The following is a 14,227-nucleotide window of genomic DNA, read 5'->3' on the forward strand; positions in this document are numbered from 1 at the left end:
CAGTTGCAAAGCTGGAGGTCAAATGAAACAGTGTATGGTCACCATTTTATGCCACAATAACAAACTCACCAGTAGGATGTGCAATTTGGGGTTCCAACGAGTGTGCCCTCTGCACCTAGTCTTTCCTTTTATCTTCAATCAGCTGGTCTTAGGCCTTCTTCATGCAAAGAAATCATATTGAGGTGTTAATTTTCCCATTCAACACTTTCCTTGAGTAGCATATTTAATATTATTTAAGCAGCACATGTTGCTGTCAGACCTTCAGTGCTGGTCACTGTAAAGCTTTAATAACAATAACAAAAGTGCTTACACTTGGTAGATACCTGTAACTTCACGATAGATTCATACCACGCCTACTAATGTGATCTTGGTTGATTAATCATAATGATGCCTAGTAACTGAACTATGCAATGCTGGCTTACTCAATTATTTTTCTTTTTAGAGAATGCTTAGCCTAATTAAACCAACATGCTAAACTCAAACCCACAATGCAAAACTTTAAGCAGCTCTATATAAAGAATCAAAGGGAATGAATTGATGCTTTGTTACTACTTAAGCACCAAAGGCAGTTGTGGTCAGGGCTAGATCATGATATCATCCTAACCACAGGGCAACATCATGGCAAACTACCATGATATCCACAGGGCAACACAAGAAATATAGCTCTATGGTTTCCTTTGATCTAAGGTGTCAAAGTGGTATATATCATGCTAATTTATTCTAAGAAATCCTCAGATTTCTTTGATGTTCTTTGCCATCTCTTTGTGTGTTATATAGTTATACATCTTGAGATTGACTGTGAGATTAAGGTTCTTGGTACTATTGTGAAAGCATCCAAATGAGCCCCTTTGTCTGAAATGGAGTACAGTGAGTTCTGCTTGATAAGTTCTAGACACCTGTCTCAATGTTACACAATGTGCTAAATATATTGAGCCATTAGAATAATCTGGCACTGCTCACCTCTTCGCAAAAAGTAAGGGTCCAGATACCATATCATTTCAAAAGGAGCTCAATTAGATAACGTATGTGATGCTGGTTACGTCAGATGATTACCCTTCAATTCATTGTGTTGCCAAGGCGATTTGCATGCGAATGTGATTGGCACGCATAAATTGGCTACTGCAGAATTTCAGAATTAGAAATGATTTAGTAGACTATCTGTATTTTACAAGACCTTTACTTTGTGTGAAGGGGCGGGCTGCACCAGACTACCATTAGCAGTTAAGTGGTATTTATGTGCAACTGTAATTTTATTCTTTATTCACGATCGTTATGGTGAATAGCTACCTACTTACATATAATATGTTTGAACTCAACCATTGACAGCAATGCCTTGTTGTTATTCTTACATTGTTTCCAGTGTCTTGTGCCCACTATCAAAATTTACATGGCCCAAAATAAATGAAGCATGCCAGCAGTTTCCCACATGTGTAGGTGATTAACCCACATGGCACATATTAGTTATACCACGGGCACTCATGCTTTGCCTTATATATGCATACTTGCACTTGGGCCTGTAGCCCTCGTACAAGTGCGTATATATCAGGATGGAATTTATTTACAAGTTGTTTTGCATAGTAGCAATGTATCTACACCATCTATTTATGCTATCTCATGCTTTGCCTTATATATGCATACTTGTACTCAGGCCTGTAGCCCTGTATATATTGGGATGAAATTTATAAGTTGCTTTGCATCTCATTTTGCGTATATAGTAGTGCATATATATCTACACTATCTATACCATGGGTATGAGTACTTTGCCTTATATATGCATACTTGCACTCAGGATTACGGCCCTCGTGCATGTGCATATATATATATATATATATATATATCAGGCAAAGAGCTTGTGCCCATGGTATCGAGCTTGTGCCCATGGTATCACTGTTACATATAGATAGTGTAGATATACATGCGCTACTATGCAAAACAACTTATAAATTCCATCCCGATTGTGACAATATAGATTGTGTCAATATATTGAAAATTATCAGTTGTAGTCAATCGCTATTACATGTGTTATTGATCCATTGAAAGAGTATAAAGACAGCAATATCAAAATACATACCTTTATTAGTGTAGGGTATATAGTAGAGGTACACATTTTCACCACTGCCCTTTTATATTATACTTTATATACTGCATGCATCATGTGGTACCATAGTAATTCTTTAAGTATGCATGCATAGCATAGCAAAACAGTATATAGTCATCAGTGTTGTAAGGTAGCTATAAAACTAGCTAGTCTGTTGACAAGGGACTCAGATACTTGCTGTCATTGTAACTGAATGATGATATAAAAAGCTCTTTGGTCACTACATATGCTCTGTATTAAGGTATATACTATATATAGATAATTTAGTGCATGCATGTGCAAGCAGATGTTAATCATATATGCATACATGCAGTCTTAATGATCAATTTGGACTTTAATAGAATGAGTGCATGTGCTGGTTATAATATAAATTCCAATTAACTTTGTATGTATAGTTACATGCATGCATGTCTATGACCGGATCTGTAAGATTCGCACAAGCCTATAATATAGGTAGCTAATCATGCGTAAAATACTTATACATTTTGAGCACCTCCCTCCCCACAGTGCTAGCTGTTTGTAATCAAGTGGGGAGGTCAGTAATGGATAAAGCCTTGAAAGCAAGAGGAGTTTAATAATATTTGTTTTGTGCCAGTTCTCTCCAAGAGTTAAGACGCAAGATAGCTAATGATCTTGATATTTGTATTTTTAATGATAAAGGCTTGTGCCTGTACATCCATATAGACAAATTATGTACTTAGCTATTCTAATTACCATACAAAATCTTACTGTAATGTTACTGTTTTAAAATCATTGACAGAGGGAGAAGAATGGGGGTAATGAATTCCAGTCATTGATTATTCTGTTGCTATAAATATTAGATCTTGTATATGAATTTTCTAACAGGGCACAGAACAACTTGAAAAGCTCAAGTTCTCAATAAGCTTTCTACAGATCTTTATAAACAGAATGTTATACTGCCTGATTTCACATGTAAAATGCCTTTGAACAAGCATAATTCAATAATGGATGTGCTGTTTTTATTTAGCACACTTAAATTGTCATGCCCGTCAGTCATTGATCATGCATTGTTAGTTAGCTAAGAATTGGTAGTTACATGCAGGAGTCCATATAATAAAGCTATTCATACCTTTAAAACAAAATAAAACTTTAGTGGTATTGTTTGTTTGTTTGATTGAATACAACACTGTGATAGCTAGTCAGGTTTGAAAATGTTTCCTTCCCCTTTTCACAATGTTAATTATCATGTATACCTTCTCATCACAACTAGTATATGAATACAACCTACAAGGGAAGTTTTACAGTCACATTGCAATCAACACCAAATCAGTGTATATGCCTACATTCTTACTTTTTATACAATTAATTAACACTGGAAGAACGACGTTATTTTCATACATACTGCTGTGTGAGGGTTTGATTTTATGCATTACCTTTGTCCAGAGTATGTAATGCTACCCATTTAGCAAGTATAGGGTCTGAATACAAGCGAATTATAGAATCATCAGAATTCAGGTCCTTTGCAACTTGCATACATAACATGCAATATGAGGACGTTATGTGCATGGTGTTTTTAGAAGCAGTGTAATTTGACTGTAATAATCCCCTATAGTAGCTAAGTTATATATACTTGTGTACATCTGTGACATTTCCTTGTGCATGGACTTTGCATGTTACTGTTATTATTATTGATTATAACTTATCAACAACATCTGCATGACTAAATATACATGCACTACTCATACATGGTGACTTTTGTGAGTGCATGGAACTACTATAGGATATATAATTGTAACTAAAAGTGGAATAAGTGTTCTGTTTGGTCTTATTGATAATTTGATATACACTTATATTAAATGAAGTTTTAAATTCAAATGCCATGGAATCCGATGCCAGTTTCCTCATATTTGTGATACCTCAGACATGCATGTCATGTACAACAGAATTCATACATACATGGTGAAAATTACCAGGTGCGATAATAATGGTAGGCCACATAGAGGCTGTATCAAAACATATGGCTGAAGTGGTATATATCTGCTTCCACTGAAATGCTTCCAATGAGTTTTCTACAAATATTTTAAACAGAATTTTTACTGACTGACTATACTGCAAATGCCAAGTGGCATAATGACTATGCACTAAAAATGTTTTATTTAGTGCACATAAAATAATGTCTTTCAGTAAACTTGGGGTTAATAATGCTCTATTCTAAATATTTGATCATCCAGATCAATAATGGGAAAATTATTTAGTGACTCAGTAAGTCTGGATCATTACATGGAATCTGGCAATGGTACTGAATATAGTATTCTTCATGTTGTAAGAGTAACCTTTTTTTACAAATTCATACAATTAAGAATTATTTGTAGCTATCTTATCTGTTTGCATGTTAAAACAAAGCAATACTTTCATGATATTGTTTGATTAAATAAAACTGTAATTTAGTTAGCTAGGTCAGCAAATTTTTCCTCACACCTGTTGTGATATACAAAGATACATGAATTTCTCATCACAAAAGTGCACTTAGAGGATTGCTATATTTTTCAAAAGTTATAGCACTTTGCACATCTGTGACAGTACAGTGTTAATTTGCAAGGAATCACATTTCAATGTTTTCACTCCAACACCACATCAATCTAGCCAGACAGACTGATGCCCACACTTAGGTCCGATTTAATTATTTTGTGTGGTTTCCTATGTGTCATAAGGCTCACCCCCATGCACTATGTGAGAAAAGCTGTGATTTAAAAAGTGTAACCCTAAGTAAGCTTTATACTATCTCAAGAACCTATTACATGGATAACTCTCCCTTGTCCCAAGTTGACAGTTGCAAGTACTTAGGTGTCATCATCCAATCAGACCTAAAATGGAACATGCATGTCAACTACATAACAGCTAAAGCCAACAAAACATTGGGATTTCTCAAACGTAATATCTCATGTGCCTCAATCCATGCTAAGAAATTAGCATACACCGTATTTATTCGTTCCCAACTCGAATATGCTGCAACAGTGTGGGCACCCTGGCAGTCTACCTTAATATCCCGGTTAGAGCAGATACAACGAAGAGCAGCCCGGTTTGTGACCAATACATACACACGTGACCCTACTGTTAGCGTAACTAACCTTATGGACCAGCTGGACTGGGAATCACTTGAAAGCAGACGATTAAAATTAAGATTATCCATGATGTACAAAATTATCCACAATGAAATTGATATCCCATTTGATTTGTATACTAACTTTGCAACATATTCCAGTACAAGAAATTATCATCCTTTTAACCTCCTATCATTGCAAGCATCAAAGACCTCATATCAGTCCTCATTTTTTCCATCAACAATTTCACTTTGGAATGATTTACCTAACCTAGCTAAAGACTCTAATTCACTTGAAGTATTTAAATCTATAATTAAATTATAATTTACTTATTGTATTGAATTATTATTATTATTTTTTTGTGATTTGTCTGTACATTTTTCTTCATTTCTGAAGTTGTACAGTATAGGTAAATAATAATAATAAAATAATAATTTAGGTGCTTGATTGTTTACTTGGATGGTATCTCCTTCGCGATCTCCTTATATAGGATTCCGCCAATAAGCCACTTAAGTGTTAACTAAACGATTATCATGGCTTCACTATGGATTTTTTACTCTGGCGTTCTCACTAATTCCTCATTCTGGCCTGTCAAGCATGATAACTGGTGGTATGTGTAACATTTGTACAACTGTACATGATGTTGCAGCTGTTGTATTTTATACAACAGCTGAAAAACCACCTTGAAAAGTATCCTTCAACTCAAAACAATTCTCCAGTGGTTCTTTGCAATGGGTATAAGTCCACTAGTAAGTATCAAGTGAAATGGAAACTGAGGTAGCTAAGTGTATTTCAGACAAAACTGAAATCTGCCCGTTTGTCAGGAGAATCCTGGGATAAAAAGTAGCAAGGCTTGCTGAATGGATCATTGTGCGTGACCATGACCTATTTTTTATTTCGTTTTTGGATGAAAACAGCCCAAACCGGGCCGTTTCTTCTTGCCAAAACGCCATTACGCTCGAGAAGCCATACAAGATCGCGCTCATAGTTAGGTTTTTTGGTGTGCGCTGCTTGTGGCTAATAGAATCTGTCTTTATTGAACTCAGTATAGGCAATTTGTGCTCTGAAGACTTGCAAGGTGGTTTTTTCGCTCCGTGATTATTTGTACGTGGGCGGGTTATCCAGATTAAGTACTCTAATAGAGCAGTCACGTAAATACTCTAATAATGCAGTCAAGTGTATAACAATAGTCCTTGCACTGAGTTTGACAGCTATTAAAGGCACTAGTAATGTAAATTGTAGCTCATATTATTAGGAGACTCTCAGTCTGTATACACATTAGAATTTCATCAGTTTCATGTTTGTACTGAAACGTTGACAGTGTTACAATGCAGGATGTAAAATTACACTATTTACCACAGTCTTCATTATCAATCAAAGAAATCCATAATCCAGTACTGGATTAATAAATAAAAAAAAGAAAATTTTAAGAGGGAGAATAGGGATCGCTGAAAAAAGCCACGAAACAAGAAGGGATCGCTGGGATGGTAACAGGGCCGCCCAGAGAAATTAAGGGGCCCAGGGCAAAGAGTTAAAGTGGGCCCTTCACCCAAGCTGTAAGTTGAAGACTAAAAAAAAAAAAAAAAAAAAAAAAAAAAGGTCACAACTTACTGACAATGACAATAATTACCCATCATCAATCATATCTCCTTATCTATAAGCTTGCTACACTGCTCCTCTGAAGAATATACTGTGACTGCTCTATTAGAGTATTTAGATCTGACTGTTCTATTAGAGTATATCGATCTTTTAAACAGGTATTCAGGGGGCCCTTCATGGGGCCTCCTGGGGCCCCTTTCAGGCTGGGGCCTGGGGCAAAATGCCCCAGTTGCCCCCCCCCTCCCCCCCCTGTGGGCGGCCCTGGATGGTAATGTAAACCACAAATCCTCATTTCAAAATGACAGAGCATGTAACTAAAGATTTATGACAGAGAGTCAAAATAGGGATTTGTGGTTTACATTACCACCCCAGTGATCCCTTCTTGTTTCGTGGCTTTTTTCAGTAATCCCTATTCTCCCTCTTAAAATTTTCAATTTTTATTCATCTAGTAATATTTTAACTTTTGATGGGTTATCGTTTAAGTTGCCAAGGTTTCCACTATATAATATATATGATCGTATCTTCTTATTATTTCAATGCCCTTCAGCACATGTTCTTTGCATGTGTAAGCAAGCCAAAAGACCAAATCAGTTGCAATATCTAAATGAAAGCATTTGTGAAGTGAGATACTCTCTTACTGTTTTTGCCAAATGTGTAAAAGGTAAATAAGAACATGTCTCTGGAAATTTTAGAAGTTCTGATATTGGATATTAATATTAACAAGCACAGTAAATCCAATGCTTTAAACTGACTAACTGTCAGGACAAAAGTAGCTGTGATTGCTCTATTAGAGTAGTTACCTGACTGATGTATTTTAGTATTTTAATGTTTTTAATAAAGTGGGAGGCAAACAGTAAAATGTTGTTGAGGGTTTAATAGGTATAGCTATAGTAAGTGTTATTTAAGAGCAATAGTATGCATGCTACTGAAATACATGCAGTGCATGGTATTATAGCATTTTTGCCATGATAAATTTTCTCATACAGATATAATATGAAACTTAGAGGTAACATATATTGATTAATTAACTGCATGCAGTGAACAACTATCCAACTAGTCATTGTTCCACACGCAGAAAGAGGAACCAAATGCAATTAACATTAAAAGAGGCACATTAACAGATTTGTAAAACTTTAAAGAAACTATATTATTGGGAAATGAGATGAACTTTTGATTTAGCCAGAATACCAAGATCACCTCTAGCTAGAACCATGTTGATAAAATTTCTATGGAGCGAGAATCTGCTGAATCTCATCTTAGACTATGAGGGTTACATACATAGCGCACCCAAGTCTACAGAAACAAACTGCCTTCCGTGCATTTGTCAACTACTTGTCTCAAATATCCGGCATACTGTCATTATATAAGTGATGATACTCTGCATGCATGCATGGACAACTGTACTCTATCAATGTGTGGAGACATAACAGAAGACATAACATATTTTATGCAGGAGTGCAATGGCTACCAACAGGTGGATCCTATACAACAATAATTTTGTGATATGTTGCTGTCATCGCACACTACAAACATACAGCCACATTTTTGCAAATATATGCAGTACATCTTGATACAAATTGAGGCTCTTCCATTACATGTATATACAACATCTTATCGACAATTATGATGAGAATATTACAGTATACAACTGATGAGATAATTTACAATAATTATTTAAATTTGCATTAATGCATAATATTCATACACTCACATTGACACACACTTGCTCAGCCTGTCGTAAGACAATGGCAGGGTCCTGGATCCAAAGAACTGGACCACAAAGAACAATACTATCATCACTGGTGATGAATGAGGTCATGTGTGATAGATTCTGCTACTCCCATGGTTGAATAGACTACAAGAAAACAAGTTGACTATATGGTCCTTAAAGACTAACAGTGGCATAATGATAGTGTTCAAGTAGATTGAAATGTTGTACTATAAACAGCAGGGATATATAACATAAGCTTCCTTTAAGCGGCCACCGTGATAGTAAGAGAGTGCTTGTTGAATGTTGTGTGTTTATGTGTGTGTGTGTGTGTGTGTGTGCTCTGTGTGTGTGTGTGAGTGTGCTGAACTGCCACAACCTGAGATCCATTGACCAACCTGTTTCAGACATTTTAGAAGAGAATATGATAAAAAGAGACATAAGTGTATTGATGAACCAGACTGTGTGTAACAGGCCTAACAGTACACACATGCAGAATATGGAGTTATTCTATTTGCCATTTTTATGGCTTGCTTAACTGTTCAACGGCAGCAACAGAGCAAGGCAAGGCAAAGCAAGGTGTGTATGTGTATGTGTGTGTGTGTGTGTGTGTGTGTGTGTGTGTATGTGTGTGTGTGTGTGTGTGTGTGTGTGCACGTGTGTGTGTGTGTGTGTGTGTGTGTGCACGTGTGTGTGTGTGTGTGTGTGTGTGTGTGTGTGTGTGTGTGTGTGTGTGTGTGTGTGTGTGTGTGTGTGTGTGTGTGTGTGTGTGTGTGTGTGTGTGTGTGTGTGTGTGTGTGTGTGTGTGTGTGTGTGTGTGTGTGTGTGTGTGTGTGTGTGTGTGTGTGTGTGTGCATGCATACCAACTATAGCTGCTCCTCCAGGAGTACATTGTACAATCAAAGTTGAGGTGTGATTCTCAAGATACTGTTCCTGTGATGACTTTCTGGTGCTGCTTCAATGCTAGAGTTGGAGTCCTGGGTCCTGATGAAGAGTCTTGGAGGTACCCTCTTTGCTGATCATGAAAACTTATAGCTTAGTGCCAATTAAGAGATGCCTTGTGCCAAGTCTTGGAGTGGTCTAGATCTGGTGTTCCTCCTCAAATGTTGTTCATTATAGGTCCTCTCCTTTCATGGAGATATGCAGGCTGAAATTAGGGTTGGTTTAGATGGCCTCTGGCAACGATGCACCCTGACACCATGTTCAATATTTATTTTATTGTTTACCTACCCAGAGGAATGATTGTCATGAAGTTGGCATTAATGTACTGGCTTGATCTAGGAGGAAGTTGGTTGGTAATTGGACAGCCAAATGTCAACTAAAAGTTGCTGATGACTAAGTTTCTAGCCTTGACAAGTTAGAAAGTGTAACTACAGGATTTTTAAGTATAGGACAGCTGACTAGTAGATGGGGATCTGACTGTTAGTGTAAGTGTTCCTATACGTAGGTAAAACCAAAGAGATGGGATGGCTTTTGGTGATGGTTTGAGTTGACTGCTGCTAATACTACCACTCCATTACAGACTGATGGTGGGGAGATTGAGATGATAGTGAACAACTTCTGACTCAGTGGTATCTATATAGTGATGGTGAAATCTCTGAGGATATTAAGTATATAGCTAAAGCTTCCTGTGTTCTTGGATGTTTGAGGCATGATCAGGCATCAAATCTTTGCTGATTCTATTTTGTCCTTGAGGGCATGCAATATATGACAATGTTAGCTGTGCTGCTGTAATTGTATGGGGCTGAGTCATGGACTCTTAATTAAGGCTCTACATGTGAAATGTTTGACTGCTGGATTTCCACAATAATTATGTTTATAGGTGTCTCCCTTGTAAGTGTGGAAGAACCCCAGAAGAGCTGGAGATTGTACAGGATATCAGAAGTATATACTGCATTTCAAAAGCGTAGATTAGGCTTCATTATCACACTTTCCATATACGTAGTTACTTGTGGATAACTTGAGGCTGAGGTGTGTGTGTGTGTGTGTGTGTGTGTGTGTGTGTGTGTGTGTGTGCATGCGCGTGTGTGTAGTGGCAGCAAGATGTTGTGGGTAACACCAATACATATTACAGTAAAATCTCTCTAATCCAACACCTCTGTAATACCTCTATGATTTGACACTGTTTTCTGTACCAAAAAGACTTTTCTACTTTGATAATTCAACATCCTTACTAATCTGACACATTTTTGTGCCAATGGATGTCAGATTATAGATATATTATGTATTATTAGTTCAACTTTACAATCATGTTTACAGTCACAAGACATGCAGAGTTGACATATACAAGAGCTGTATAGTAAGCACAACATTCATGTGTTATTTTCTCTATTATACAAAGTAGTTATAGTAGCATTCTTGCACTAAGACGTTTCATGTTAATCTTCTTTACATGTATATAATTTTTGTTGCATCATCTGCTGAATTCATCTCTAAATCTTCATCTTCTCCAATGGATACTTTGTAGTCATGATGGTAATTTGTCAATAGCGGATCCAGCATGAGACATTTGAGGCAAATGCTCTTTCCCTCCCTCCCTTTCACGGTGCAGCTCTTATATGCATGATATCATACAGGGAATCTACAGAGAAGCTGTATATACCCTAACTTAATCATGGCAGACATATACAGGGGAGAGAGCATAGGCATCCTCCTCACAGCCTTTTTCAGGTAACTACAAATGAATTTAAACAATACTGAGTGCATGGTTAATAACTCTAATTGAAGAATCATTGCAATAGCATGTTTGAGTTGGCTAAGCCTATTTGGGTCAGTTACATTGTCAGTGATGCTAAACTCTCCATTTAGATAACTCAGATGCAATATGACATTTGAATATCCTCATTGTAAAATTGAGAGTGAATTTAGCACTAAATCTAGCTAGAGAAATTTTCTTCCTGACCACGTATATCTTGGTTTGGTTGTGCACATACCTTTTCCAGCTCCTGAATCCATCCCTATATCTTTGTATGTAGCTGTTCAGGTTTTTTTAACGCTGAAAGATTGATATAGATGTCCAGTCTTTCACACCCTCTGAAATACCTGTGGTTGCTTACATTAAGTCATGCATGGCAAGTATAGAATAATGAGTATAAAAAGTATCATCTACAGTACCACAAGCCAGCTCTTCTGTAAAGAATTCCGCAATCAGAACTTTATAATTCAATTATGAATTATAAAATGTAAATGAATTAGATAAATGAAAATTGGAATTTATGAAGGGGAATAGGGATCACAGAAAGAAGCAACAAAACAAAAAGGGATCGCTGAGGTGGTAATGTAAACCACAGATTCTTATTTTAACTCGGCAGAACTTTTTAATTGAAAAAATATTTAAACAAGGGATAATATAGTCAAAGTAGGAATTTGTGGATTACATTGCTACCCCAGCAATCCCTTCTTGGTTTGTTGCTTTATTCAGCAACCGTTAATTCCCCTTTTAAATTCCAACTTTTATTTATTTGTAGATACTATGATTGCAGCCAACTGTTGGTATCAACTATTTTCTCATCTTTGTTTGCAATGTCAGTAAGCATCAATATTATAATCAAACTTGTAACTCAGTGAGATTTTATTAAGCATCCAGTAAGTGATAATTATGCAAGGCAATTTGGTAAGACACATGTAGTCCATCAAATTCAAATGTGATTTGTAGTGACTGATAAATTTTAATCCCAATCAAATGGACTGGCCAAACCTGTGAAGCAATTAATTACATTGAAGCAGCCTATGTAAAGAGATAATACATACATTGTTTACAAGATTGTTATTATAGTCTTTACTTCTACTAGATGAGGATACATAAAACATTACAACAAACAAATGTCCGACTGCTGATTATTGCTGTTTTCATGGTGATTCTCATCACCAGGATAGTCACTGAAATCAAACAACAGCAAACCTTCATCTACACTACTATGGATTCTATAACACAGCAAGCTCCAAGACTTACTCGTATTGGAAAAGAATTAGACTTTGATTACAACAGCTGTCCTCCATCATCAGTGATGTTGAACTCTACACAGTTAAACACTGCTCCATTACATGACAATTGTCCACATGTGTTTATCATAGGAGCTCGTAAAGGAGGGACCACTGCAATGTATCAGTACTTGTCCCATCATCCTGATTTTGGTGGCGTCCGATTGAAAAAAGGACCTGCATCCGGAGAAACATTTTACTTTTCAAATTACTACGGTAGGAAACCTTGGAGTGAGTATGTGTCAGAGTTTCCTACTGATAAAATGAGTGGTGATTCAACTGTTGGCAACTTACTGAACTGTCATGTACCACAGAGACTATACAGTAGTTGTGGCAGGACAGCTAAGGTGGTTGTGCTACTCAGGGACCCTCTAGAGAGGTTCCAGTCCAGCTTCAGATTGAGAGTGCGTAGTAAAAGGAAAGGCTACAATGATCAGGTGCATATTTCAGACATCGTAGATCAACAAATTGATAGATTTTACTTACATGCAGTGTCCTCAAGAGATAATGTTAACATGGATGACCTTAGTAGTCATCCCAATAAGCTAAAATGTATGCATGGTGAGGATAGGAATATGGTTTATGCTGGATTATATTATGTACATCTTCACAATTGGTTGTGCAACTTTCCAGCTGAGAACATAATCATCTTAAACACAGAACAGTTTCGTGATAACTCAGTGAAGAGTTTGGCTGAAGTGATGGAGTTTGTTGACCTACAACCTCTTGAAGATCACAAAATGCAACAAGTGACATCAGTTCTATACAACTATGGAGGGAGACTGGAGGATGAGCTGTCATTTAGAAAGTTGTCTGTGTCTGACAGAAAGAAGCTAATGCCGATTTATGAACCCTTCAACAAGAAGTTATTTCAGTTACTGAATTGGAACACTGTGAAATGGAATAAAATATCAGAGTAGCTATTCCATCCAAATATCAGATTGATTATGTGCCTATCATATTCTGTTGTATAGTATTAGAGAAATTATAAGCATTTCTCTTAGGTTTATCTAATCAGTTTATGATTGTATATATATACATAGGCAACATTAAGGGACTATCACTATTACATAGCTACATACATACTGTACATACATACATACATACTGTACGTACGTACATACATGCATACATACATACATATACATACATACATACATACATACATACATACATACATACATACATACATACATACATACATACATACATACATACATACATACATACATACATACATACATACATACATACATACATACATACATACATACATACATACATACATACATGCATACATACATTCATACATACATACATACATACATATATACATACATACATACATACATACATACATACATACATACATACATACATTCATGCATACATACATACATACATACATACATACATACATACATACATACATACAAGGGGGGCTTCCTGGGGTTCCGGAAACCCCCTTGAAATTTGAACTAGGCTTGCAGCAGGGCACCAAATCATCACAGTTTGGCTGCACAAATATATGACCTAATTTTGTAAAATTAGTCTTTATGTCACATGTGAAATACGTAGAAATCTGCACTTAAATGTGTCACCATTAAAGATGTACCTGATAAAATATTTCATAGGATTCTTGTAATTCAGGGTGCTGACTAAATGTGTGTAGTCTATATGCATCCTTGCCTATAACCTATATTATCACCTGTGGTCACTATAGATGCAGCATTATAATATTATTTTCATTGTAAAATATTTAAAAACTTGAAAAACTGC

At 36.3% G+C, this 14,227-nt stretch overlaps 1 protein-coding gene across 2 annotated transcripts; it reads left to right on the forward strand.

Moving 5' to 3' along the window:
• Positions 1-2,214: 2,214 nt before the first annotated feature.
• On the forward strand, positions 2,215-13,430 carry LOC136251829 (heparan sulfate glucosamine 3-O-sulfotransferase 1-like). 2 transcript variants are annotated; one of them, XM_066044238.1, is made up of 3 exons: positions 2,269-2,339; positions 10,935-11,137; positions 12,259-13,430. In XM_066044238.1, the coding sequence occupies exon 3, from the start codon at positions 12,259-12,261 to the stop codon at positions 13,366-13,368; it is 1,110 nt and encodes a 369-aa protein (XP_065900310.1). In that variant the 5' UTR covers positions 2,269-2,339; positions 10,935-11,137; the 3' UTR covers positions 13,369-13,430. The 2 variants fall into 2 exon arrangements, with proteins under 2 accessions (XP_065900309.1, XP_065900310.1); XM_066044237.1 differs by lacking the exon at positions 10,935-11,137 and having other exon boundaries at positions 2,215-2,339.
• Positions 13,431-14,227: the final 797 nt, after the last annotated feature.

The sequence above is a fragment of the Dysidea avara genome, chromosome 3 (genome assembly GCF_963678975.1).
Source record: "Dysidea avara chromosome 3, odDysAvar1.4, whole genome shotgun sequence".
Lineage (NCBI taxonomy): Eukaryota > Metazoa > Porifera > Demospongiae > Dictyoceratida > Dysideidae > Dysidea > Dysidea avara.